The sequence below is a fragment of the Zootermopsis nevadensis genome, unplaced genomic scaffold (assembly GCF_977971745.1).
Source record: "Zootermopsis nevadensis isolate Lab colony 2312 unplaced genomic scaffold, Znev_1.0 Znev_ptg000022l, whole genome shotgun sequence".
In the NCBI taxonomy this organism is placed as follows: domain Eukaryota; kingdom Metazoa; phylum Arthropoda; class Insecta; order Blattodea; family Termopsidae; genus Zootermopsis; species Zootermopsis nevadensis.
In genome coordinates this window covers 9,351,167-9,376,487 of record NW_028259154.1, presented here as the reverse complement: position 1 = coordinate 9,376,487, position 25,321 = coordinate 9,351,167, and the positions used below count along the sequence as shown (strand labels likewise).

Sequence of the window (25,321 nt, the reverse complement as noted above, 5' to 3'; positions counted from 1 at the left end):
ATATTAAACGGTACATAAAAAATCAATGTCCAAAAGAAGAGAAACAAGGGGTTTCACATAAATATAAGCTAGGTTAAATGGCAACTTGATAACAAAGCAATAACCACATCACCTAAACTTAATATTGAACATACATATTTCCTTACTAGTCCACAGAGGTGAGATAAGCAGAGAATTAAACATAATATTTATGTGGGTTGGCCTGAGACACTGTTGTGAACACAATGTGAAACAGTAGAAGAAAGAGTTTTTCCACTTCAGAGCAGTTTCAAAAAATTTTATCTGTATTTTTTAAATTTATGTACATCAATATTTTATGTACATTTATTGGAAATAACTTAGGAAGAAGATGAATATTTTGTTACAAAAGTTAAACTTCAGTAGAAATATTACACTGAACAGCCCCTTCTTCCTCACACTATATTAATATATATATATATATATAAGTTGTTCCAAGAAAAAGTTATAGATCATATTTTAAGCCAGTTACCACGTTTTGTGTTATATATTACGCATCACAAACCTATTTTAAAAATTAGATAAAAAGTCAGATTTGAATTTCATACAAAATAAGAACAATGACGAAGTGATATGGACTAAAATTAAATTTTTCTGACAATTTCTAGTCCCTGCTTTCCATACTGAATGTCAATGAACTTCATTACGTAGCTTGGGAGTTGAAAAAACATGATGAACGTATAAAAATATAAATGTTATATTATTCTACAATACTAGATCAACTCTTAATATTATTTAACACAGATACTAATAATGAGTAACGAACAGAAAGATGAGGAAATAAGTAGCTGGGGTAAATATAATAATACAAAACTACATTTCAATCTACCTACATGTCATAATCCCAACCCACATAATGTTCAAATTTCAAGATTGGGGTTCTCACTTGGAAAGATTTATACATTATTTACAAGGTAACATCAATCTGAGCTACAATTTAAAGAACTTTGTTTCAGTAAAAAGGCAAAGTCTTACAAATTTCCATTAATTTGCACTAATGAACAGTATGGGTGTCCCTATTTCTTCACAGTTTATAACTGTGTGTGATTCTCTAAATGTTTGCAACAACAGTTGAATCATTATAAGAATACTATGTTGGACATTGTCTATTGTCTGTCTGCAATATCTAATACACAACGTTTCAAGAGTTGGCTCTGCTCTTGCCTTCAACTGATTGGTTGTCATTATACTGACAGATTTCCAACTGCTTTCTTTTTAATTATTCTCAGTGAAAGTGACTGGGATCAAACCTAAGACTTTTTTAATAGTCTAATATGATAACCATCAGACCACTGAAGTTGGTTGATCCAAACCACTTCACAACAAATAATTAAAAATAAAGTGATTAGAAATGCCAGTAAAATGACCTGAATAATGGAACAAAGACAACTCTCGAAACGTTGTGTATATCAAGAATATCTCAGAGATTGGACACAAACAAGAAATCTCTAACATCATCAGACATCTACATTTCAAGCACAAATCATGTCTTACATTGCAAGCTATCATCTACTTAACAGTTGTAGTACTGTACAAGTAAAAATTATCCCAATTTTGATTCAACAGTGTGAGAATGTCACTCTTTCAAATTAACACAAAACTCATACTGACAAGACCACAAAAACACATACATTTATATATATATCTATTTCTTGTAACATCAAGTTTAGATATTTTACAAAAGAAAGTTTCCATTAAATTCATAGTAATTATTCAGAAATGTAGTTGCTGACAGCCTTGGTATACTTTTGTTGTTTCCAATTTGAATCCTTAATTACTACCATGGCATTTCTATTACTATTATTATTTGTTTTAGAAAAACTGAATTGGAAGAAAACATGTCTATGTTCTACATTTCCATTACTAATAAATCCATATTTCCATGATATCAAATATTTTACTGTCTTCCTCCAAAAGGTAGTGTATGTAGTATGGTGTAACATAACAATTAATTCTGAGGTGGCAACTTAGCAATTAGCAGAACAAAAAATGTAGCAATTAACAAATATAAGATACATTAATAATACGACAATTAGTTTATACATGTACCTATTTGTTAAAAATATGTTATCACAAACAGGTAAATTTCAATGCATTTACACCTCTCCTTACAATAAAAGAGAGTGTAAGTATTGCCACCATCTGCAATAGGGGTTCTCAACTCATGGCCTGCAAGCCACAAGCAGCTCTCCAATGTATTTTTTGCCACCCACATACATTTTTCTAAGACCTACCGTGTTCATCTGTGTGTAAAGAAACAGTTCATCAATATCACAGAAAATGTCCTATTAATGTTGTCAGAATCAGAATGTGTCTTACTGCTAAATATTGGCAAAAGAAATTAGAGTGGATGTTGAAAGACTACTCAGATGTCTCACTAATGACAGAGTTTGTTATATAAAATTAATGAGAAATATATGAACCTGTTTAAAATAGCAAGGTATAACAGTTAATAAATGGCCATAAATTGGCCTGATGTTAAAAGTTGCCTGAGAGTTGATAAACTAGCATGAATGTTGCCTTTGGCCTTTAAAAGGTTGAGAACCCCTGATCTAAAATTATGAACGAAATATAATAATTTTTTATAAATCAGAGAGTAACTGCAAAATTATATTAACTCTGCAGTCAACTTATGCTGAACAACTAATGGTTGGTGCTGTGGCAAACACAACGTAGTTATTTAAATGGGAGTTAATCAGAATGATCTTGGTTGTACTACCCAAACATATTAAATTTCAATGTTGAAAGAATAAACAATTTCAAGACCTTGCAAAGTGGGAAAGAAGAGGTCGCATAGCTAGTGCTGAGTGTAATGTCACTGATAGGCATTTACATTCTTCCTTGTAGACTATCTGGCACCAGCAAGATCAAATAACAGAACTATTTACCTCTCCTCACAGCTTATAAGCTAATCTTTTGAGATTTTGTATTGGAATAGTCAGCAATCCTGACAAATTTAAAATTAAAAACAAAAACATATTTAACAATTTAACAACTGTTCAGTGGGTTCCTCTGTTCAAAATTTGGAAAATGAAGTTCAAATCCAATGTTGGACATAGTATTACTGGGACAACCCATTCTACAAGTGCCTGAGCCCTGCAGGTCCCAACTTTTCGTTGGCTTCATCTATAGACATTTTAGGTAGGACTCCTTGGATAGGGATTGGCCTGTCACAAAAGGCCTCTACCTGTACAAAGGACAGCACAACACAGAAAAGCGCGGACAAACATCCATGGCTTGAGTGGGATTCGAACCCATGGTCCCAGTGACCAAGTGGCACAAGGCCCACGCCTCAGACTGCAAGGCCACTGTGACCCCCTGGACATAGTATTAGAGTTTTGAAATATACAGTAAATAAACTGGACTTGATAGAGTGTTGTATGTAAAACACAAACTTCAAACGGATTAGAAGTCAGACAGCACAGTGAACTAGGAATCAGTTCTCTGACCACTGTGGGGTAGACTGGCGTGCCTTGCATCACATGTAGGCTGGCTATGAGGTTGCACATGAAACCCCACATGGCAATCTGAGTTAGTACAGATCACTCACAGTTACCACATGAGATTACACCAGCAACACCACCACATATATTTTAATATCCTGGAAATGAATGCCACACCTCTTTGTTAACTCTTTTGATTTGAAATTTATGAGTTATTATTTATAAAACACATCCAAACACAACTTCTCTAGCTATATCTTTATAAATTATTAAAGGAAGTATAACTACTAAATACTATATAACTATAAACCTACTAAGTGTCCATTACAAAGCATAACTTGGTATAAAATGAATCTACCTTGAGCTCTAAATACGGCTCAATAATGGAACACCTTTAAAGGGACCTCATTAAAATTCCATCTCACTTACACTATCGTGTTATATTGAATCCATAGACCACATTCTAGTGACAAAATTAAGTTGTACACTGGTGGCTGTGTGTCTATGTGTCTGTGAAAATGTAAGTGCATGCATGTGAGTGGTGGTGGAGGAAGAGGTGTTGTTGGGCCTATGATCAATGCTCTGTTTGCATTCTCATTCTTTATGTTGCAGAGACCTACAGACCTTCTTAAGAAAGGAGCATTTTAATTCTTTTCTTGTTAAGCATTAGGCCAAGTTTAGACTTTCAGACTAAAGACGTTCATCCATTCATAGATTTTCAGTAAACTTAGAGAAGTTACTGAAACAATAGAGAAAATTACTAAATACCAAGACACCTACATCTAATATCTGCATGGACTTTAGCAATTCTACTCCCACGTTCAATTCACAAAACAGGATAAAATTACCTTCGTATCTCCAAGTTAACATTGAGGTGGTACTTTTAAAATATGCTATGACTATTTCCACATCCTTCCAAATTAATATTTTGTGACAATTTTTACACTTGACACTACATACATGTATATATCATTAAACAAACTACAATATTCAGAAACTACTGACTGTATAAATTAATTTGTATCAATTGAAAATCCTTCAAAGGCCACTGCTGAAGACAACTAAATTAGACTATCTTTGATTAAAATTATTTAAAAGCCACACAGATGATTCACGAGTCCAATGAGGCTTGTAGTTTATCAATCCATGACAGAAAGAAAGGGCTGAACTGTGACAGGGTTAAATATAACTAAAATAACAGTTCCTAAACATCGCACTACTAACTTAAAGAAGATTAAATGATATGCTTATCTATTCACAACCAGAAGAATCACATTAAAAATTAAATTATATAAAAATGTAAAAACTAACTAGTACAATTTTAAACTGCATATTTATAACGCTCTTTTGAAAGCAAGAAGGGTTTCATTTTTAAGAACAAAATACAAAAACATAACTAAGGAAACTGTAAATGAAAAAAAGTGGCTAACAATAACATCCATCACTTTACACATCAAATCACATGACAAGGTATACAATAAACAATCTCTTTGTTCCCCTCATTCATGTACCACACACACATACACACACCTAATACAATAAAGGCAAGGCAGGAAGGGTCAAAACAATTACAAGCATCAAATGGCAGTCTTTCCATGCATGTTCCATAGTGTGTACGTATATATATATATATATATATATATATATAAACACATCCACAAAGCTGACTGACAAATAGAAAGGTATAGAAATAAATATTCTACTACCATAATTACTTTACTCAGTTTAAACTGCAGTTCAACCCCATATATCAGGACTTCATATGACAGTCAAGTGGCTAGAACTAGTTTTGTATTTTGAAGTATTTGGTTCCATTCTCTGTCCAGATGATAACTACCCTAACTTGAGGTGTATCATGATTATCCTCAGCCCCTCCACGCAAATGTTGGGATAGTACCTTAAATTAATTAAACCATGAGTACATCTTCCACGTAATTTCAAATGCATCATTCTCTATCATCCAATCATTTATCATTATATAATCTGAGATAATGAAAGTGATGTCAAATAAATAAATCCTCAGTCCCCCTGATGTAAATTCCAAGACTACCTTAAAAGAAGCCAAGATCACTTAATTCCACATACTTTCCAATTTATCATTCACCAATCATCCTATCATTAGAGACTATATTAACCTATGCAACTGAAAAAGGATTTTTTAGTAAACCTAGAATGAATAATGAAGAATCCATATATCAGGAATTACCACAATGTTACACCAAATGTAAAAACTTGCTGAACTGTGTGCAAGGATGGTAAAGGTAAACATAATGAATGGCAAACTTAATTTCATTTACAGTCCCTTCCTTTAAAAATCATACAGATTACAATCAAAATGGATAGGGATATATATAAACAAAACTCTGAAGCTGGCTACAATGGCAACCTATTGACCCAGTTCCTCCTTTTTAGGAACATGATCTTATTAGGTACTTTGATGATAATAACAAATGTACAGTATTTTAATTTCAGTGAATTTCTTTACATAGTAAACAAACTATGTGTCAAATAGGAATCAAAGCTCTAATATTTCTTTCTGACATCAAAGACACACAATTCATAGCATTGTAGGACACCTCAAGAAGTTGTACAAAATGACTTAACAGTCTCTCATTAATTCAACATAGTGCCTCCAGATTACAAACAGGTGGATGTCTCAAGTTTATGCTGGATTTGGCCCTCATCCAATACACATTAGAATACCCTACACTCTATGCCAAAAGTACATTTGCAAACAATAATTAGTCACATGTTAGTTGCTCCATGGCACACAAAACACAAATTTAAAAACTGTTTCATGAAAGTCAATCATCTGAAGATGAGAATATATCATCCATATATTGAAATACTTCACTACAACTGTCATATGAAATATAGAATTTCTACAAATTAAATCCCCAGTTACAATTACATAAAAAAAACTTTTCATGTTGGTCATTTCCAGGTATGTCTGAAAGTGACTGAGGATGTAGAAAACAAGAAATAGTTTAAATGCATTATACTCCCACAAGAAAGGTTTACACGTACAATTTGAATTATGCACAGTTAACATACTAAATTTTCTGACCTACAGAATCAGACATCCTTGTCAAGAATATGTTGAGAGCCAGTGCCAGTTGAAAAGTAGATTCTTTATGTTCTACACCTTGTTACATTCTAATGGATATAAGACTGGGTAAACTAAAGGGCTATTCTCGATATGGTAATGGTGGGAGAAACTTGTGCCCCTTCTGGGAGTCAATCCTGGGTAAAGAATCTCACAACCAGTCAATTTTCTGAGATACACTGGTCTAAGACATATCTAAATTATAAAATGGTGTCATATTTTTAAACCAGTAATATATGACTTATTTCATGCTGGTGTGAAAATTCAATTTAGAATATGCATATTTTTTCATAACCAGAGAATAATGTTTTATAGCATGAAATTTTTTTGTTTTTATTTCCTTTCAGTGACTGAATATGACCATTTTTAAACTCTCTCTATGCTGTTTCAATTTTAATGCCATATGAAGCCTTCAATTATTCAATGGATGATAAACCCGCAACTTTAAGAATCCAATATTTAAGTGGATCCTCAATAATCAGGGTGAAAGGGTGTGCAATGGATTCGTCTGGCTCTGGATACGATACAGCAGCAGACTCATCTGAATGTAGTAATGAATCTTCAGATTTTGTAAATGAAGGAAATTTCCTGATTAGCTGAGTGACTATCAGCTTCTCAAGAAGGACTCTGCTCCACAGAGTTAGTTTTCTAGATGTGCTACTCTCAAAATAACTGGCACTACAGAGGGACTGTCATAAGTATAAATGTAGAAAGGGTGAAAAAAATGAAAGGAAGACAAAGTTTGAAATTAAAGGTTAACAGTGTATAAATTGACAGTTTTATGGCAGTCCACTAAAAATGTGGTCAATTTAAGAGCTAATAAACATACACATATGTGACAAACTTCACAGGTTTCACCGTGCAATTCTACAGTAAATATCAATGTGAGTTATTTGCATTTGTTACGAAGTCCTTTGGAGGGAGGTGATAACGTACATTAACCAGTTATGATTGGTAGCTGCTTGTTTCAATGTCCTCATTTTCACATGCAGGCATGCTTGTACTCTTCCACACACAAGCAGTGATAACTGTCAAGCTGAAATTGCTGGATAAAAGCCTGATATCAACAAGCAACCTGGGTGATTTTAATCATGCAACCCCAGTATTTACCAGCTGATATTTGACCATAAACCAGCTATTTACTGTTCTACCAGTGGCATCCCTTGAGAGCTACATAATGCTACAATTCAGTATCAATTCAATCAATCAATAATTGTAAAGTAAATACATCTATAAAGAAAATTAAGAGGATAACACTTTCCTGTTTTGAAGATTTCAGGTGTGTGTTAAAATATGCATTTTAAATCAAAATAAAGTGGATGGAGTTTCCATTCATGTTCTATATAATATTAGTCCTATCATGCACAAGTAACAGACATTAGCAAGATAAATATTTTATTACATGTACATATCCTTTGTTTTTGGAAGGAGGCAGGGAAACAAGGGGTAAGATATTTTGAACCATTCTTTACAACAGAATCTTGTACCACAAGATGACAACAGGACTACTGCGAATAATGTAAAGAATACCTATGAAATACGACTAGAAGCTTTTATGCCAACTAAACTTTATAAAATCTTCTGAAACACTAGGCATTTGCCCAACATTGACGTTGTTTGTAGCCTGAGAATATTTTACTGAATACCTTCTGCATACTCCTTCCATCAAGTATGACCTTAATTTTCATTAATACAGTCACACCCACTGCAACTAATTTTTAAAATTAACCTTTTTTAAAGATGATTGGCTTCTGGGATCTTGCTCTGTGTAATCTGATAAAAACAGACTGACATTTCAGAGATACTTACTGCCACCATCATCAAGTACCTCATGATGGAGGTAGTAAACACCTCTGAAATTTCAGTCCATTTCTACAAGACTGCAAGGCATATGACAGTCATCTTCATACTTGTAGCAATGAAAACCTGAAATCCCCAATTAACCACTTTTAAACTTAGTATGAAGTTTTCAGTCCCTACATCAACAAGCTGCGAGTATGTAACTATGTTCTAGTTAATGCCTCCAGTTACAATCTGTACAACCTTCCAAGTCTCTGCATGCTTGGCATGGATAAAGAGCCTATTTCTGAGATCTGGACTTTGATACCCCATCTGTATAATAATAAGGCATTGTTTGTCACACGAAACCTACAGTTTAATGTGAACACCAAACAACAAAGGGTCTCTCATTCCTCAGCTGCAAACTTCTACCTCTGTCATACATAAAGAAAAAAACGTATGTAGAAATATTTGCATGGATCTAGCCATTATTGATTCAAAAACACTAAGCACTAATTCCAGTGCCTAATCCCAGACTAATACAGCCTCCACAAACAAAATATTCAATACATCTACATTTTAAGGTATTACAGTTCATTATGCAACCTTCATAGTTTGTTCGTGACAAACAGGTAGCTTCTCCCACCCTCTTAACTTTTGTGACTAAAATGTGTGAATCAGCTGCTTCAGGCTGGTGAAGCTAACTGATGCAAAGGTGGACAAACCAAAATTCATCGGCCATGTGCAGTCAGAATATGTTTCTTCAAGGACAATGGAGTGTTTCAATATTGCACTATGTCCCTCTGCTATTAACAAAACCACTCAACTAAATGATTGTTACATGAACATGAAGTTCAACCCTCAACAGATGTTCTCAATTATTGGATATGTAAGCTTTTAACATATAGTTTTGCCATCATAACATTACTGCATGGGTGATATGACTAAAATCACAGCTCAAATTTTTATGGTGCTAGTGTAGTTTCAACAAAATATTAGAACTCAAACTGTATAAATATGGTTCTCACGGGTCTTGCATTTAATCTACTTACCAAAAGCATCTCAATAAATATGCCATAACAGTTTCTGCAATGCAGGGCACGTCATGCTAATGTGTTTGCTTTGTTACTGGTGCAAAATAGTGAGGAAAACACTTAAGGTTTGCTGAATATGTTTCATGTAAAAAATCAACAGTAATTTAAATTTTAATCCCAGTTTTATAATGTAACAACAAATGTGTGTGTCCAAAATTTTCATAAACACAGTTAAAAGTGGCCCAGATCAGAGTCTGTTTTCTTTTGAATTTTATTCAGCAATCTTTTCTGGCGTGTATAGAATAGTGAAAATCAGCCGGTGCACAGGGTTCATCCAGTACCTATGGCTTTAGCACTGTAAATGTTAATTGCAAACACACCTAAAAAGTACAAACTGTGTATGTGAATACTACGTTTATGCACCTTAGTGTACTGACTTCAGAATATCAAATTTTTGTACTGTAGTACAAAGTTGTATAAAATCTACCAATGCAATAATCAAATTAGGACATACATTATAGGTTTCACAACACAAAAACAGATCTGTAGCAGACAACAGAAGCAAACGAATGACACTATGGCACACTTTAATCATTACATATTTTATGGAAAAATTTCTCCATTAATTGATGCGAAGTCCAGACCAAGGTAACTACTACATGATTTTATCCAAACATCGACTGGGATGAAGCAACTGAGGAAGAGATATAATGGTAGGATTTGGAGTAAATGGTTTTATAAATCTGTCCTCTTGTAGACAGACAAATACCACCTAATTACAAGACCTTATCAAGCCTCATATAAAATATGTAAAAATATAACTTTAATTATAACTTATAATTAAGAAACAATGCTACTTCAAATCAACAAACACAAATGTTTAAACACTCTGAATATTAAAATGAGAGACCAAGGTCCAAATGGTAAAGTTAGTTTCATATATTTTAAGAGAACATAAATTTCTATGGTTGTAATATAATTTATCCATTGTTCGTAACGGGTGGATTTCTTTCTAACATGTCATTACATTGTGTGAACCTTCTGTTTATTATATATGAAATCTTTATGACAGCATAAATTGTACTTTTACAATATATACCATATTATAACGATTTATTTCACATCCCACTGTCAGACTAATTACGTATCCATGGAATGAAATAAAGATGTGTTTAAAAAAGTTTATGTTAATGTCCCTAACTGATCTATATCCCCAAATCCAAGTTCCATAAAAGCAGTGTCCATCCCACAACTCTGGTACATAGAAAAATATACTGGGGGGGGGGGGGGGGGGGAAGTAATTGTAAGAAACACATTTACTGCTGTTAATAAAATGTGTAATCGGTGAAGGAATTTACTACATGACTTCACAAAGATGGCACATTAAACACACCAATAACTTTCAAAGTCCACCATGTTTGTAATGTTCGCTTGTTTCTCATAGCATGCAACTTCACGTGACAGAGGCAGCAAATTACAAGCGTAATACACAATGGAGAAGGGGGAAAAACCACATGAAAACTGTAAAATACAGCAATACACATACCACCTATGAAACACATAAAAACTGACTACAAATATTAATATTTTAGCCAAGACTACACTTTAAAATTTTTGTGCTAATACCCAACAGAAGAACTCGCTATTATTTAAGATCCAGAATTAAATCAAACATTTGTGGCATCATAACAAGTTATATCTTAACATGTGGAGGGCTTTGGTTAATTCGGCGATGAACCTTCGGGTTCGGTAAGCCATCTAGTTAGTTAGTTATATCTTAACACAGATATGGTTACTCATTCAAGTAACAAAATTCTGCCACTACTGACTTATGAAATATTTAAAACAATACAATTTTTATGTTCATGACTCATCACCAGAATTCAGCATAAAATCATAATATAAAAATAGTTAATATGGTAAACTATTTGAAGATTTGGTAAATTTCAATATTTGGAAACAGTATCAAATAAAAATTGCAGTTTGTATGAAATGGGAAAAGTTTCATGTGAGAGATGCTTGCTACAACAGAGTTCAGAATCTTTTGTCTTCCCATCTCTTATTCAACAACACAAAACCTAAAACATACAAAACTATATTTTTACCTGTTTTGAATGGATCCTTCAACAGACAGGAAAAAATTCATTGAGAGTCATTAGAGAAGAGGATGCTATGGAAAATATTTTGATCTAATACAGTGAAAGTAATAAGAGGCTGGAGAAAACTGTGCAACAAAGAGATTCCTAATTTGTACTTTTTGTCAAAGATTATTATAATGATCAAATCAAGGAGCATGAGATGGAAAGGCATGTAGCAGAGAAATCCATACAAAATTTTGGTCTGAAAACACAATGGAAGAAACTACTTGCGAAAACTAGGCACAGATGGGAGAATAATTATAAAATGAATCATGAAGAAATAGTACATGAAGATGGACTAGGTTCATCTGGCCTATTCATCCCAAAGTATCTGTGTGGTAATCAACTATATAAGGTTAAGTGACTTCAGTAATATTATTAAGACTCGTTTATATTCTAGTTTCATAAAAATGCATGAACACAATCAGTTTTTCAGTACTATGTTTCACAAGAATAACTCACAGAACTCAAACTTAGACAAGGTAAGGCTGGCATTTAACAACAAATACATGTACCTACTACAGCCTGATTCAAGGATACCGAAACACAGATTACAGAGTTCCTATGTTGTTATCTGATAGCAGTTTTACAGATTTTTCCCCCCCTCCATAAAAGGGTTTCATGAATAGTGATTCCTTTAACCCTGATCTGGTATGAGGTATACAATGTAACAAGTTTAATTAATAAAACAAATGTAAATTTCATTCTTACCTTCTTCCTTCAGATCAGTAATTATTTCTGACTTCTTATCCAGTTGCTCTCCCAGTCGAGCGGCAGCGCTAAGACCGTCTTTTGCTGCTTGTAACTGAACCTAAACACCGAAGGTTAAATAAACAAAAGTATAAAAATTATACAAAATTAGTATACATTGTATTTATCCCTATTAAAATGTGTCAAAACTAGGCCAGTGACCCTTAACAGCCATAAATCAGCAAGACGTTTTAGATGTTTCATGTCTTGTATTGTTAAGGTGCCATTAATGGCAGTCTGTGCCTATGAAGTCACTATCCATGTTGGAATGTTCAATGGTATTAGTTTGAACTTGCAATATTGTTCTAATGGTTGTTTTCTGGTGCTCACATGCCTTTAAAGTAAATAAGAAGCCTCATCAATAAGATCATTTGGGAACATACATACATGTTCTGAAAAAAACAAAAACATTTAATCGGACTTCTAATATGGCCCAAAAATAGATTTCCTCAAGAAACATTAGTGGTGAAAGAAAACATTTCATGAAAAAACTGTTCAGCCAAAGTACGTTTCTTGAAGTGTACAAATGGGCTGTGACAACTGCATCTTTGCGAGAGATTTAATGTTCTCATGGCAATGATGATGTCGATATTGGTCTTATGGGCTATATGTCATATGGTGTTACATGCTAGAAGACCAACTTTAACAACAAAGAGACCATTACTTTGCACTTAAACTGCAACTCAAATCTACCTATAACTTGTATTAATGTTGACTGTAATATTACTGAACTTCAATTAGGTATGACGTTCCATGCAACATTCCTCTGGAATCATGGAATCAATCAATGCTGATTATTTAAAACAGATTTACTGTCCTTCCCAATATTTCTTTTATTTTCCTCATGGCACATGTATATATATATCCCTAAGAAACACGTTCATTAACCTGGCAATAATTCTGCAAGACATCTGGAAGTGGAATAGAATTTATGAACAGACTCTTACTTTGAGTGCAAGTATTTCATCACACAGTACATCGTGCCGTCGATGTGCTTCTTGAAGCTGTTGCTGCAGTCTCTCTGTTGCTGAATCTATTTCCCTCTCTTTATCTGCCAACACACAATTATGATTACATATTTCATTGCTGCAACAGTATAGCCCAGCCACATTATAACAGATGTTGAAGTTCTAAATTAACCCTTTCTGAGCCACAATGTATCATGTATATAGCCTAATATACCCTCACAGAGCACAACACAAATATTTGTCACTTAAGATTCAAAAAGAACTATGCATCAAAAATCTGAAAAGCTATTGTTGCCTGTAAGATAATCTGCTTAATTTTTCATTATTTACAATGCAGCCACCCCATCCCAAACCTCTGTCATCCCAATTGGCTTTGTGCCAGTAATGATGCAGAAACCAAAATACACAATGGGAAATAAAGTTTAGAGAAAACAGAGTACTTATTTACTAGAACTGTAGCTAGCAGTCTACATCTTACTGGCTGCATGATGGAAATGATTAGCCCTCACCTTTCTGGAACTGTTCCAGTACGATCTGTAGATTATGTAGTGCCGCAGAGTGATGGTGAATTTGATCCTCAGCAGCTGACAATTTCTGCTGGATGTCATCTCTCTGCTGAGCAATTAGCCGAGCCTGGCCCTGTAGGGACTCCACATGCTGATTGGCCCTGATACTGGTAAAATATCATAAACAAAAAACTCAGTACCCAAAATTAATTCATGCTAATCTCCACCTCAACATGCTCCACAAAGCCATATCAGGTCTGTGGAAAATGTTATGTAATACTGAAAACAGGTCAGTGTCAAGATAGTCACATAGGTTCAGGCTTCTGAAAACAGAATTGTACATGACAACATTTTTATGTTTAATCAACGCCAGATGGGTCACTCTGATTTTCCTTTTCAGCTGTAGGAAAAGTGAACTAAATGGTGATGAAATGGGTTTACACTTGACTCTGCCTGTCATCTTTCATAGCTCAATGGTTATCCTTGAATTCCCTTCATCCAACTAACTCTCACTCAGTCTTCCTTCTTCCTGACGGCATCCACTCCAGCACTTGTTTCGGTCATCTGTTATCTGCCATTCTTTAGACATGTATAAAACATATTGTTTGCTTTAAATTCACCAAAAACAGAAGTTTGTAAACCCTTTTCTCAAAAATAAAATTTAGGCTTTTGTCATGATATTCATGTTAGCAATTTCAAAAAACCCATTTCCACTGCCAATAATTTTTTTCTTTCTTAAAACATAATTACAACCCCAAATTATAAATAATGTACTAACCTTGCAGATGTGTATGCTGTAGAGGAATTCTTGATTCTCTCTTCAGCTTGTGCCAATTTGTTCTGTAGGTCCTTCACCTGCTCCTCACTTTTCAGGGCTTCTTGGGTATAACCCTCCTCTACTGCCACCAGATGAAGCCGTAACCTCTCAAGCTTCTTCAAAAGCGCACTCTCCTTTTCATATTGTTCTTGTACCTGATAAATAAACATGATTCTACAGTAACAGAGAGCTATTAACCCTCTTCTGAGTGCTGTAATTACTTGATTGCAAGCCAACATTTTGTCTGATTTCATAACTTTTCAAAATGCCACTCAGTTTAGACCTTGTAATTCTCTGGAATTGACACAACAGATAGTAAAGATAGAGCAGTGTACATTGCCATGATAGCAGTACCAGTGTATCCACAAACTAGAAAAGCAATGAGAATATTCAATGTCACAAATCAACAAATACAATTATGCAAACACACTAATTACATCAAACAAGAATCAAATAATAATATATTGCAATATAAGTACCACTGCATTCCACACCAGGCATGGTATCATACATGACAGCAAATTAAAACCCACCTGGACTGATGAGAAAAGACTGGTATATGTGGAAATGAATTTAAAAATAGACACCTTATTACAATCCCTTGACCACACAAGAAGTTGGATTCTGTAGGGTTCTGACGATGGTGTGATACAGTCGGGTTTATTGGGTTTTTGGACTTTGTCCATCGTTCAAGGTTAAAATGTGCATAATGTTTAAAAAAATGGACCCGTCTCAATCACTGGACCAGTATAGCAGTGACTGAGATTAACTGTTTCTCAGAGACACAGCAGAGTAGGTGCCCCTGCCCCACATACCTGAAGATGAAAATGGATTCAGTTTTCGAAACGTTGTGTACATTTTAATCTTGGACGATGGACAAAGTCCAAAAACCCAATAAACACGCAAAAAGTGTTTTAATAATAATGATGACAATTATAAAAAACAGAATTACAAATTTCATTCACCACTAATAAAAAAAATAAGAAAGAACTTATTGAAAGAATAAGATATGACAGCACCCCCAAAATAATAAATAAAGTCTTTAGAAAGATACCAAAGAAGACAGATTCTAAAGTGTAGTCTAGGATAAGTACATTCCAAAAATTATTAAATTCCCCTCTTACTGCAAAGTAATACTACAGCTAATGCCAGAATTTCTTGACTGTTCTTTAAAAACTTAAGAACACTTATAACAGAAATACCTATGAATAGAATACAAACACAAAGGACTGAAAATAATATATTTTGCATGTTAAGATCACTAAGTATGCATAATTGAAAAACAAGCCTCTAAGCCAAAGGCAGAGAAATCCTGGGCCAAGATTTGAACCTGGGACCTTCTGAATGTGAAGGAGTAGTGCTAATCACTAAACAATAAAATATGGTCCTTCAGATAAACGCTAATGATACCACAATGTAGGAAGAAGTCAGCATATCACCTCATTTTGCAAGTACTTGTTTCGGATCTGCTCTTGCAGAAGACTGTCTGTCACACGCTTGCATTCAGCCTGTAATGTTTCTAGCTGCGCCTGAATATCCTCAGATAATGAAACAAGCACATTCCCTTCCTGTAAAGACACAAAAGAGTACACAGATTACTTAGAAGCAGCACTTCTATAAATGGGGTATAAAAGGAAGTAAAGAAAAGCTGTCCCACTATGCGCCACGTAGGCGACTGGCGATATAGCTCCTAGTCAATCTTGACCTTGGCACTAGATGGGGGTGAGTGGTCAGCATCACACCCCAGCTGCGCTTTACCGCCAGGAGAGGGCCCCAGCCCATTAGATAGGAGGCTGGGTGGGCCCCAGAGCTGGTCTGGACACAGAATCCAGAGGAAAAATCCTCTGCCTCCGTTGGGGATCGAACCCCCATCATTCAGTCTCTAAACAGTCACTATACTGACTGAGCTATGCCAGCTCATAATCATGGGATATAATGTTCAGAAACGATAAAGAAAAGGTTTTAAATTGACTGATTAAACTTATTTCTATAAATATTAAAATTTAACAAACATGTTATTCTATCACTGCTACAAATCTTAAAATTAAAACTAATAAAAATATGCCAGTATAATGACAACCGATCATCTGACGATGCTAGTTGAACCAGCACCTAAAATGTTATGTATATGAAATAATCTGACAGTGGACAATGTCTACTACAGTTGTTGTGTAATGAACCAACCATTTTTAACTAACCTTGAGAAAAGTGAAATAAACATGATAAAGTACATCATACAATGATCAGTGATGATTTATGACCTGACATTGCTACTCACCTTGTTCTGTGAAGGAGAGACTGGTTCAGCATGTTTGTGTCGAGATATAAGAATTAACTGATTCTGCAGGTCTGTGACTTGTGAATGCAGTATCTGGATCTTGTTTTCCCTTACTTGCTGTTCTTCTGCATGCCTCTGAACAAGCTCAGACATTCTCCATGCAGCATCAGCATCAGTAGCTGAATTCATCTGTCCCATTTCCAGCTGCTGAATTCTCAGATTTGCAGCAGTCAAATCAGTCTGCATGTTAAGCACCAACTTCTGTTTCTCCTCATACTGGTGAGCCAGTTTGGTATGTTGGTGTCTTATCTCTTCTAGCTTCTTCATCTCCTGGCTTAGTAAACCACTTAGTCGCTGAATTTCACTGTGGTACTGAACACTTTCTTGATGCTTCACTTGCACAGTTCTTATTAACTCTGCTCTCTCACTGTTAAGTCTGCCTAGTTGTTCAGAGACAGCCTCTTTAAATTTCATGAACTCTTCATCGTTAGAATTTGACTCATGACGACGTAAGAGGGTTTCTTTATTTTGATTCAAAGCTTCAATTTCCATATCTTTATCCATTATGATCTTTGAGAGATTTGCAATCGTTTCCTTAGCCATTTGTACTGCTTCATTACCCTCCTGATGGTTCACAGCAACTGGTACCTGATCTGAAATAATTTGCAGAAACCGACTGTTGTCTGCTTTAAGTTTAATATTTTCATGTGTCTTCTTGTCCAGATCAGATAAAAGTTTCTGTTGCTCACTCTGTAAACTTTGGATCTGCTGTTCCGTTGCTTTCATCACTTCCTGAGTGTTAAATGTTTCACTTTCCTCAGGGTTTCCACTATCTGCTTTCTGAGTAGTGACTTCACTCTTAAGCACTTTATGCATTGTTTCCATTTTCTTGTAGTCATCCTCAAGTTGCAACTTAGCTGTCACAACTTTATTCAGTTCTTGTTCAACAGCTACTAACGTTTGTCTCAACTCATTCAATTCCAGTTTCAAACTGTCTTGTTTTCGAAGCTTTCCCTCTACAGCAAGCAACCTCTTACATTCTGTCTCCAGCTGGCATTTTGCTGACATAACTTCACTCAACTCCTGTTGGAGACCAAAGTTCAAGTCTTTCTGCCTGACAAAATCTTTCTCTAGATTCTTAAACTTCTCCTCAGCAGTATGCATCATCTGGCACTTTGTTTCTAATTCAGTTTTGTCATGCAGTACATCCACAAGTCGCTGTTCTGCATCTGTTGCTCTCTCTTTTACCTCTTTCTCTATATCTTCTAGATTATGAAGTCTGTCTTTCAAGTCTGCACACTGCTGTTCCAATGATAATTTGTCAGTCAGTAACTGATTAGAGTTCTGTTCCATTTCTTCCGACAACTTCTTCAGTTGTTCTAATTCCCTGTGTAGATGTTCTTGATTTTGTACTTGAGTCTGAATCAAATATAGTCTTTTACACTCTTGTTCCAGCTCGTCTCGCACTTGCAGTGCCTCATTCAATTGTCTCTCAGATGCCTCGGCCATTTGCTTCCATCTGTCTACTTCAACAGCTGTGGCCTGAAGACCCAATCTTTCATAGTCTATCTCTGCTCTGGCAGAATGGAGTCTTTCAATCTCTTGTTCTAATTCCAGCTTCACTTTCTTCAAATTCAGTATTTCCACACCCTTGGCATTAAGTTCAGAAAGAAGATCTTCATACATACTCTCTGAATTTGACTTGTCACTAATAGCATGCATGAGGTTTTGCTCAATCAGTGTCTTTTCATCTTCCAATTTAGAAATTTCTTTCAACTTTTCATTGAGCTCTTCACGCACACAACCTAATTCCTTTTGCAATGATACTCTACTATTCAGTACTTCGCTTAATCGAGTGTCTGTATCAACCAACTGTACTTTCACAATGTCCAGGTTCTCCTTACAATATTTTAGTTGTTGATTCAAGTCTTGAGAATGCTGCTCATATTCAGAGATCTTCAGTGAGGCATCTTCCAGCTGCCTTGTTTTAGCTGTCAACTGTGCCTGAAAAACAATGCAGGCCTCTTTTGCTTCTCGTGTTTCAAAAAGCTGCTGCTGGTGCTGCAAGTGCTCATGAGAATTCAAATCTTCAACCTTCTTCTGTAATTCCTTTACCTCATCTTCTAATTTAGACTTCTCCAAATTGCAGAGAAGCAACTGGTCTTGTGTGTATTTTACTGTATTCAACAAGGCTTCTTTCTGGTTCTGCATATCTTCCTGGTCAAGTAACCTTTCACGTAGCTGTGTAATCTCTTCCTGCAACTCCTCTAGTGTCCTCTGCCTTGAGAAAACTTCATGTAACCTCTCTACCTCTTCCTCTAGACAAGATTTTGCTGCCAAAGCTTCTTGTAACTGTCCATCAGCACTAGTTGCAGCCTCCTGCCATTTGCTGACCTCTGTCTGCAGATTCTCTTGGTTCCGTTGCATCGCATCTGCAGCCTGCATCTTTCTTACAAGTACCTGGCATTCTTCCCTCAGTCCCTTTGCATCAGCCTCAAGGTTTGATCTGGCCTCTCTCAGCACCTCTATCTCATTCTCCAACATCAACATTTTTTGCTCCATTGCTTCTGTCTCCTCACTATTTTCAGGAATGGGGGCCAAAGCCTCACCACCACCACTACCCTTACTCACCATTAACTCTTCTATAAGTGTTTCAACATTGCCCTTCAGCATTCTGCACTCACAGTCCAGCTCATTGGCCGTCCTGTTACGTTGCTCACACATGTGCTTTGCTTCTCGCAACTCCTTCATGAGCTCCGCTATTTTACGTTCCAGTGTGTCTCTTTGCCACTTGGATTCTACACACATCTTGACTAAAGCTTCTACTGTCCCTAGGGGAACGACATCATCTTTAACGTTGTTGTTAAAGCCAAAATAGCATTCTGGTATTTCAAATGTTATAAGCTTCAAAATCTTCTCTTGAAACTCTACCTCAAAATTCTGTCTGCATTCTGTGCAAACCTCATCACTGTTTTGAATATCTTTGCATGGTTCAGTCTGGGTTCCTTTGTATGACTCTGCAGGAATCAAACATTCTGTTCCTACATCAATCTTTACAAAGTTTTCACTTCTCACTGTACACCCATGTTCCTCAAAACCAGGTATCTGCTTGAGGGTTGCTAATTCACACTGCAGTGTTTCATACTGATTCAGAAGTGACTGCTTTACTTTGAGCAACTGATCTGGAAAATATTAAGCACAGACAGTAAGGAGTCACATAACATGTAAATAAATTTGCATTATTTTTGGTTCATATACTTCTGCATAAAGAGATAATAAATATGACATCTAAAATGAATGTTTCATTTTTTATCTTCACCTTTCTTACCACTGTGTGGACAATATGTACAAACAGCAGAGAACGAATATTTATTTTGCAACAAATAAACCAATTTTCATACTGAATTGTTCAGAATTTTTAGCACATGATCAAAAATGCAACCTTCATTTAGTTCTTTAATGGCTTACAGAAAAATATACTACATGAGAATCAATATCTCATATGAGAGGAAAGATGAATATCTGACAAAGTTAAATATAACACCAAAAATGTATGTAAATATTCACTAATATATTCAAATGTAAGTTAGACAAATAACAATCAATTTACAATTGTAAACTACAGCATTTTTACACAATAATTAGGCACATTTTACTTTCTAAACACACTTCCGATTTCTTGTTGAAGATTAACATTAATGTTTTCAAACCTAAAAAGTTAATTTGGTACTTTTCTCAAATACAAATCAATGGATGGTACATGGCACTACTTGATCAGTTATACAAAGACAAAAATCAGTCATGTCAATATGACTCCAATTAATAACATGTAAAATTCTTAACTCTTATTTCAAAGTATACCCATACAAAATATACCAATGTTTATTTCAAAAGACATATTTACTTAATTCTTTTACTCTAAGACATCATACACACCTCCCAAAGTTATATACAAAACTTTGAAGTATGTTCTAATTCAAATGATTTTACGTAGAAATGCCAGCATAAGCAATATTCATAAATATACATTACTGAAACTGTGGCCATTATCATGTTACACATGTTTAAAGCTCCTTTACCTGAAGATAACCTTGCAGGTACAAGACTACTAACCAATTGCATCCTGATGCTGCTCATCCAACTCTTCCATGCTCTTGGTCAGCCCTGCATTCTCCTCTTGAGATTTCGCAAGCTGAGATTCCAAATCCTGAACTATCTTGGCCATAGCCTCCACCTCAGATGACAGAAAAATCTGTAAAGGAAAACAGTTCACTACTGAAATAGTGTATGTTCACACAGATCCATATATGACAGTTACTGCAAGATTCTTATGCACTATATTCAGTCTAATGAATAAAAAATTGATAAAGGTCTCTTCCTTTTGAATAGCCTTACATGTTGGTGTGCTTCATGTAACAGCACATGTGAAAATTACAGAGTCATGGCTGATTCAAAGCATCAGAAATAATGTACAAAGCACACCTTTGACTTTAGAAGATGAGTCACACCAAATGTTGAGAATTATCAAACATTTTGGGAAACATTAGTTGCCACCTTCAGGGTAAATGAGCAATGGATGGAAATTTTTGGAAGCTGTATATATGGCATGCAGTAGGTGGCAAGTTGTATTTCATGGTGCTGATTGGTAGTGGAAAAACTATACATGTGAACATAATTTGATGAAAACAGTTCTGACATTCACCAAGAGATACAGAGTTAACACTTTGATCAGCATAGCTTGCAGTCCAGACATAATTCAAAGCCCCAGATACAAGAAAAGTGTTAACTGCTCAATCACTAATTTCATAAACATCTTGAGTCTATAAATGTTTTGAACAAACTTATATTTTATTTAGAATGTTTACTTTTAATAGACACAAATATATTCAAAGTAACAACAATTCATTGATTTTTATTCTTAGCAAATGTCTATTTGTATGCTTCACAAAGCGAGCACTACACATTTCTAACAACATACACTTCACATCATGACAAAACTAAAACAGTTAAACTTATTCTTGAGAGCACTTGACTGAGAAAGAAAACATGATGCACAAAGGGAGGTGTTACATTTTGTAAACAGAACAATAATAATCTGAAGCAAAATCTGGTAACACTTGTCCAAATGAATTGCTTCACTGCTATTTTACAGACAAAACAAATACAATACTGACCAGTGAAAAAAGAGAAATGGAAATCGTGACTTCATCAATGGTGGCAGCACAGGAAAGAAATATTGATAGCAAAGTAGTACGACTGCTGTACAAGAAAGGTGACAAAACCAGTATGACAAATTACAGGCCAATTTCACTTAAAACTACTTTTTCTAAAGTGCTTGAGAAGATTATGTACAATAGATCAAGTCATCATATGCATACAAACAACATATTATCCCAGAAGAATTTGGCTTCAGGAAAGGTGTATCCACTGAAGATGCAGCTTTCAAACTAACAGACAATGTGCTAAAATCTGTTAACCAAAAATGCATGTTGAAGGAATTTTCTGTGATTTAGCAAAAACTTTTGACTGTGTAAATCATGAAAGTTTGTTGGATAAATACATTTTTATGGCATTCAAGGAATAGGAGCGCAATGGTTCAGATCCTATTTAACAGATAGAAAACAAAAGGTCGAAGTAAAAGCACCTAAAAACAAATGAAATTTGTTCTCAAAATGGGGAACAATAAAACATGGAGTTCCCCAAGGGTCAATTTCAGGGCCCTTGCTTTTTATAATATACATAAATGACCTTCCTCCAACAATAAAAACAATAATACTTTAACAGAACCCATAATATTTGCTGATGACACAAGTGTCATAATTTCTAATAAAAATTTTGATGATTTCTATTCAACATCAAACATAGTTCTGTCTCATATGAGTAAATGGTTTACTGCTAACAAGCTGGCCCTAAATCTAGATAAAACGAATATAATAAAATTTATAACAAAAAACTCACCACAATACGCTTAAGTATTGGTTATAATGGTAAGTATATACAAGAGTAAATAAATACAAAATTCTTGGGTTTGCAAATTGATAATCACCTAAATTGAACAAATCATATTGATAAACTGATATCTAAGTTAAGTGGTGCATGTTACACAGTTAGATCTCTGTTGCATGTCAGTAACACTGACACACTCAGATCAGTATATTTTGCCTATTTTCACGCTATAATGAAGTATGGAATAATTTTTTGGGGTAATTCATCAAACAGTAAAAAAAATTCACTTTACAGAAGAAAATTAATAGATTATTGGTTGGTGTAAAACCTAGAAATTCATGTAGAAGTCTATTTAAGAGATTAGAGATCTTAGCTGTACCTTGTGAATACATATTCTCATAATTAACTTTATTGTAAATAACCAAGAACTCTTTAAAACTAATTCTGCTGTACACCATGTCAACACAAGGAATAACAATCAGCTTCATAGACCAATTGCCAACCTCTCATGTTTTCAGAAGAGTGCATTTAATGCAGGAATCAAAATTTTCAATAGCCCACCATCAAGTCTCACAAGTCTTGTAAATAAGGAGCAATTTAAGGTAGCATTAAAAAGATACTTAATTACACACTCCTTTTACTCTGTCAATGAATTTATGTTATTTACAAATAAGTGATAAACTTTCTTCTGTGTGTAATGGGTAGATCTATAGGGTGTCCATAAAAAACCTTTACAACTTCAACGCTAAATAAAAAAATAATGAGACAAGATAACTGGATATTTTTTGCATGTTAAACGTCTCTCAAAGTTTTTAACAGAATTTTGTTTAGTGTTAATAACATAACTTTTGTTAATTGCAGGTGTGCATGTCGACTGACATTTAACATTACAGGAAATGGCTACTCCACAGGAGAAGGCACAATGTGTATCCTGGTTTATTGAGACAAGATCAGGACCAAATATGGAAGGGAACCGCCATCAAGACCCACAATTCGTGAGTGTCACAGGAAATTTATGGAGGCTAGCAGTGTTCTGCAGCAAAAAGGCAGTGGCTGACCAAGCACAAGCGTAGCGGATATTGAACGTGTGCATGGTGCATTTGTTCGTAGCCCTGGAAAGTCCATTCGCACCTCCGCCAGACAATTGGAGTTGCCACGTTTGACCATCCACAAAGTTCCGCACAAGAATCTGAGACTGTACGCATACAAAGTGCAGGTGGTGCAAGCTCTTGAGCCAGATCATGAGCCACGCCACACAGTTGCTGTCGAAATGCTGGCTCGAATTGGCATCGAGGAAGGCTTCCTTGAGCGTCTTCTCTTTAGTGACAAAGCAATGTTCCATGTGTCGGGGTTATTTAACAGGCACACCGTAAGGATATGAGCATCCGAAAACCCCCATGCGGCCAGAGAACTTTTGCGCGATAGCCCGAAAGTTAACATGTGGTGCGGACTCATGTGTGACCGAATAATTGGGCCATTCTTCTTCGCCGAAAAAACAATCACAGCCAGTGTATCTGGACATGCTGACGGAATTTGCTGTCCCATAATTGGAGGACATTCGACAACATGTCATCTTCCAGCAGGATGGAGCAACACCCCACAGGGGCTTGGCGGTTCGTAGTTACCTTAACGAACAGTTTCCTGATAGGTGGATTGGGAGAGATGGTCCAATACCGTGGCCACCTTGTCGTTCGCCCAACAAAGCGAACATGGAGGGAAATCGAGTATTGGCTTGATGTGCTGCGTGCAACTAAGGGCGCACATGTAGAGGTGTATTGACTTACGTGCATAAAACTTTGAGAGACACTGTTTAATAAGCAACAAACCCCATACAGTTATCTTGACTCATTAATTTTCTATCAAGTCTTGAAGTTGTAAAGGTTTTTTATGGACACTGTGTATTTGTAGCTTATCATTTCTTTAGCTGAACCCTGTTTTATATTATGTGAAATTTATATAATAGTATGAATTGTACTTTATATGTTTTGTATTATTATTATGACTTTTTCCACATCCTACTGTCATCTGACTGTCTTATGGATCCATGGAATGTAAATAAATTATTATTATTATTAGCATTTACTTGTGAATTATTATTCAATATATGAACTGATTTATTATTATTATGGTACATTTATATATTTAGTTTCATTTGTTTGTTTTTGTATTTATAATGTATTACTTTTATTATTATTGAAATGAATGTAATTATTATATTTTATTTTATCGTGTACTGTTGTTCACTGCTTGGCTGTTATTGGCGTTATCTGGCTGTTGTCAAGCACTTAAATAAATGAATTTAATTTAATTATAAAGATACTCTATCCTAAAAGCTGCAGACAGGTATACCTTTCCTTGATGAAGCTGTTCTTTATCTTCCTGGACCTGCATCAACTGAACACTCAGCTCTTCTACCCTGTCCTGCAGCACCAAGTGTTCTTCAGATCTGCCATTTTGAACAAATGCCTGCTTCTTTGCCTCCATCAATCCCTGGGGCATAACAAGGGATAAGTTAGCTCAGAATACACTTACAAACCT

The 25,321-nt window shown here is 35.2% G+C and overlaps 1 protein-coding gene across 5 annotated transcripts in view; it reads right to left on the bottom strand.

Moving 5' to 3' along the window:
* LOC110832685 (uncharacterized) overlaps positions 1–25,321 on the bottom strand; it is a 111,826-nt gene that overhangs the window by 13,401 nt on the left and 73,104 nt on the right. For all 5 annotated transcript variants that reach the window (XM_087353562.1, XM_087353565.1, XM_087353561.1 and 2 more), the window contains 8 exons: positions 25,133–25,273; positions 20,951–21,089; positions 16,838–20,019; positions 15,999–16,127; positions 14,521–14,714; positions 13,746–13,909; positions 13,216–13,319; positions 12,230–12,329 (listed from right to left, as the gene is read on the bottom strand). In XM_087353562.1, the coding sequence (XP_087209688.1) occupies positions 12,230–12,329; positions 13,216–13,319; positions 13,746–13,909; positions 14,521–14,714; positions 15,999–16,127; positions 16,838–20,019; positions 20,951–21,089; positions 25,133–25,273 (4,153 nt within the window). The remainder of the gene's footprint in view (positions 1–12,229; positions 12,330–13,215; positions 13,320–13,745; positions 13,910–14,520; positions 14,715–15,998; positions 16,128–16,837; positions 20,020–20,950; positions 21,090–25,132; positions 25,274–25,321) is intronic.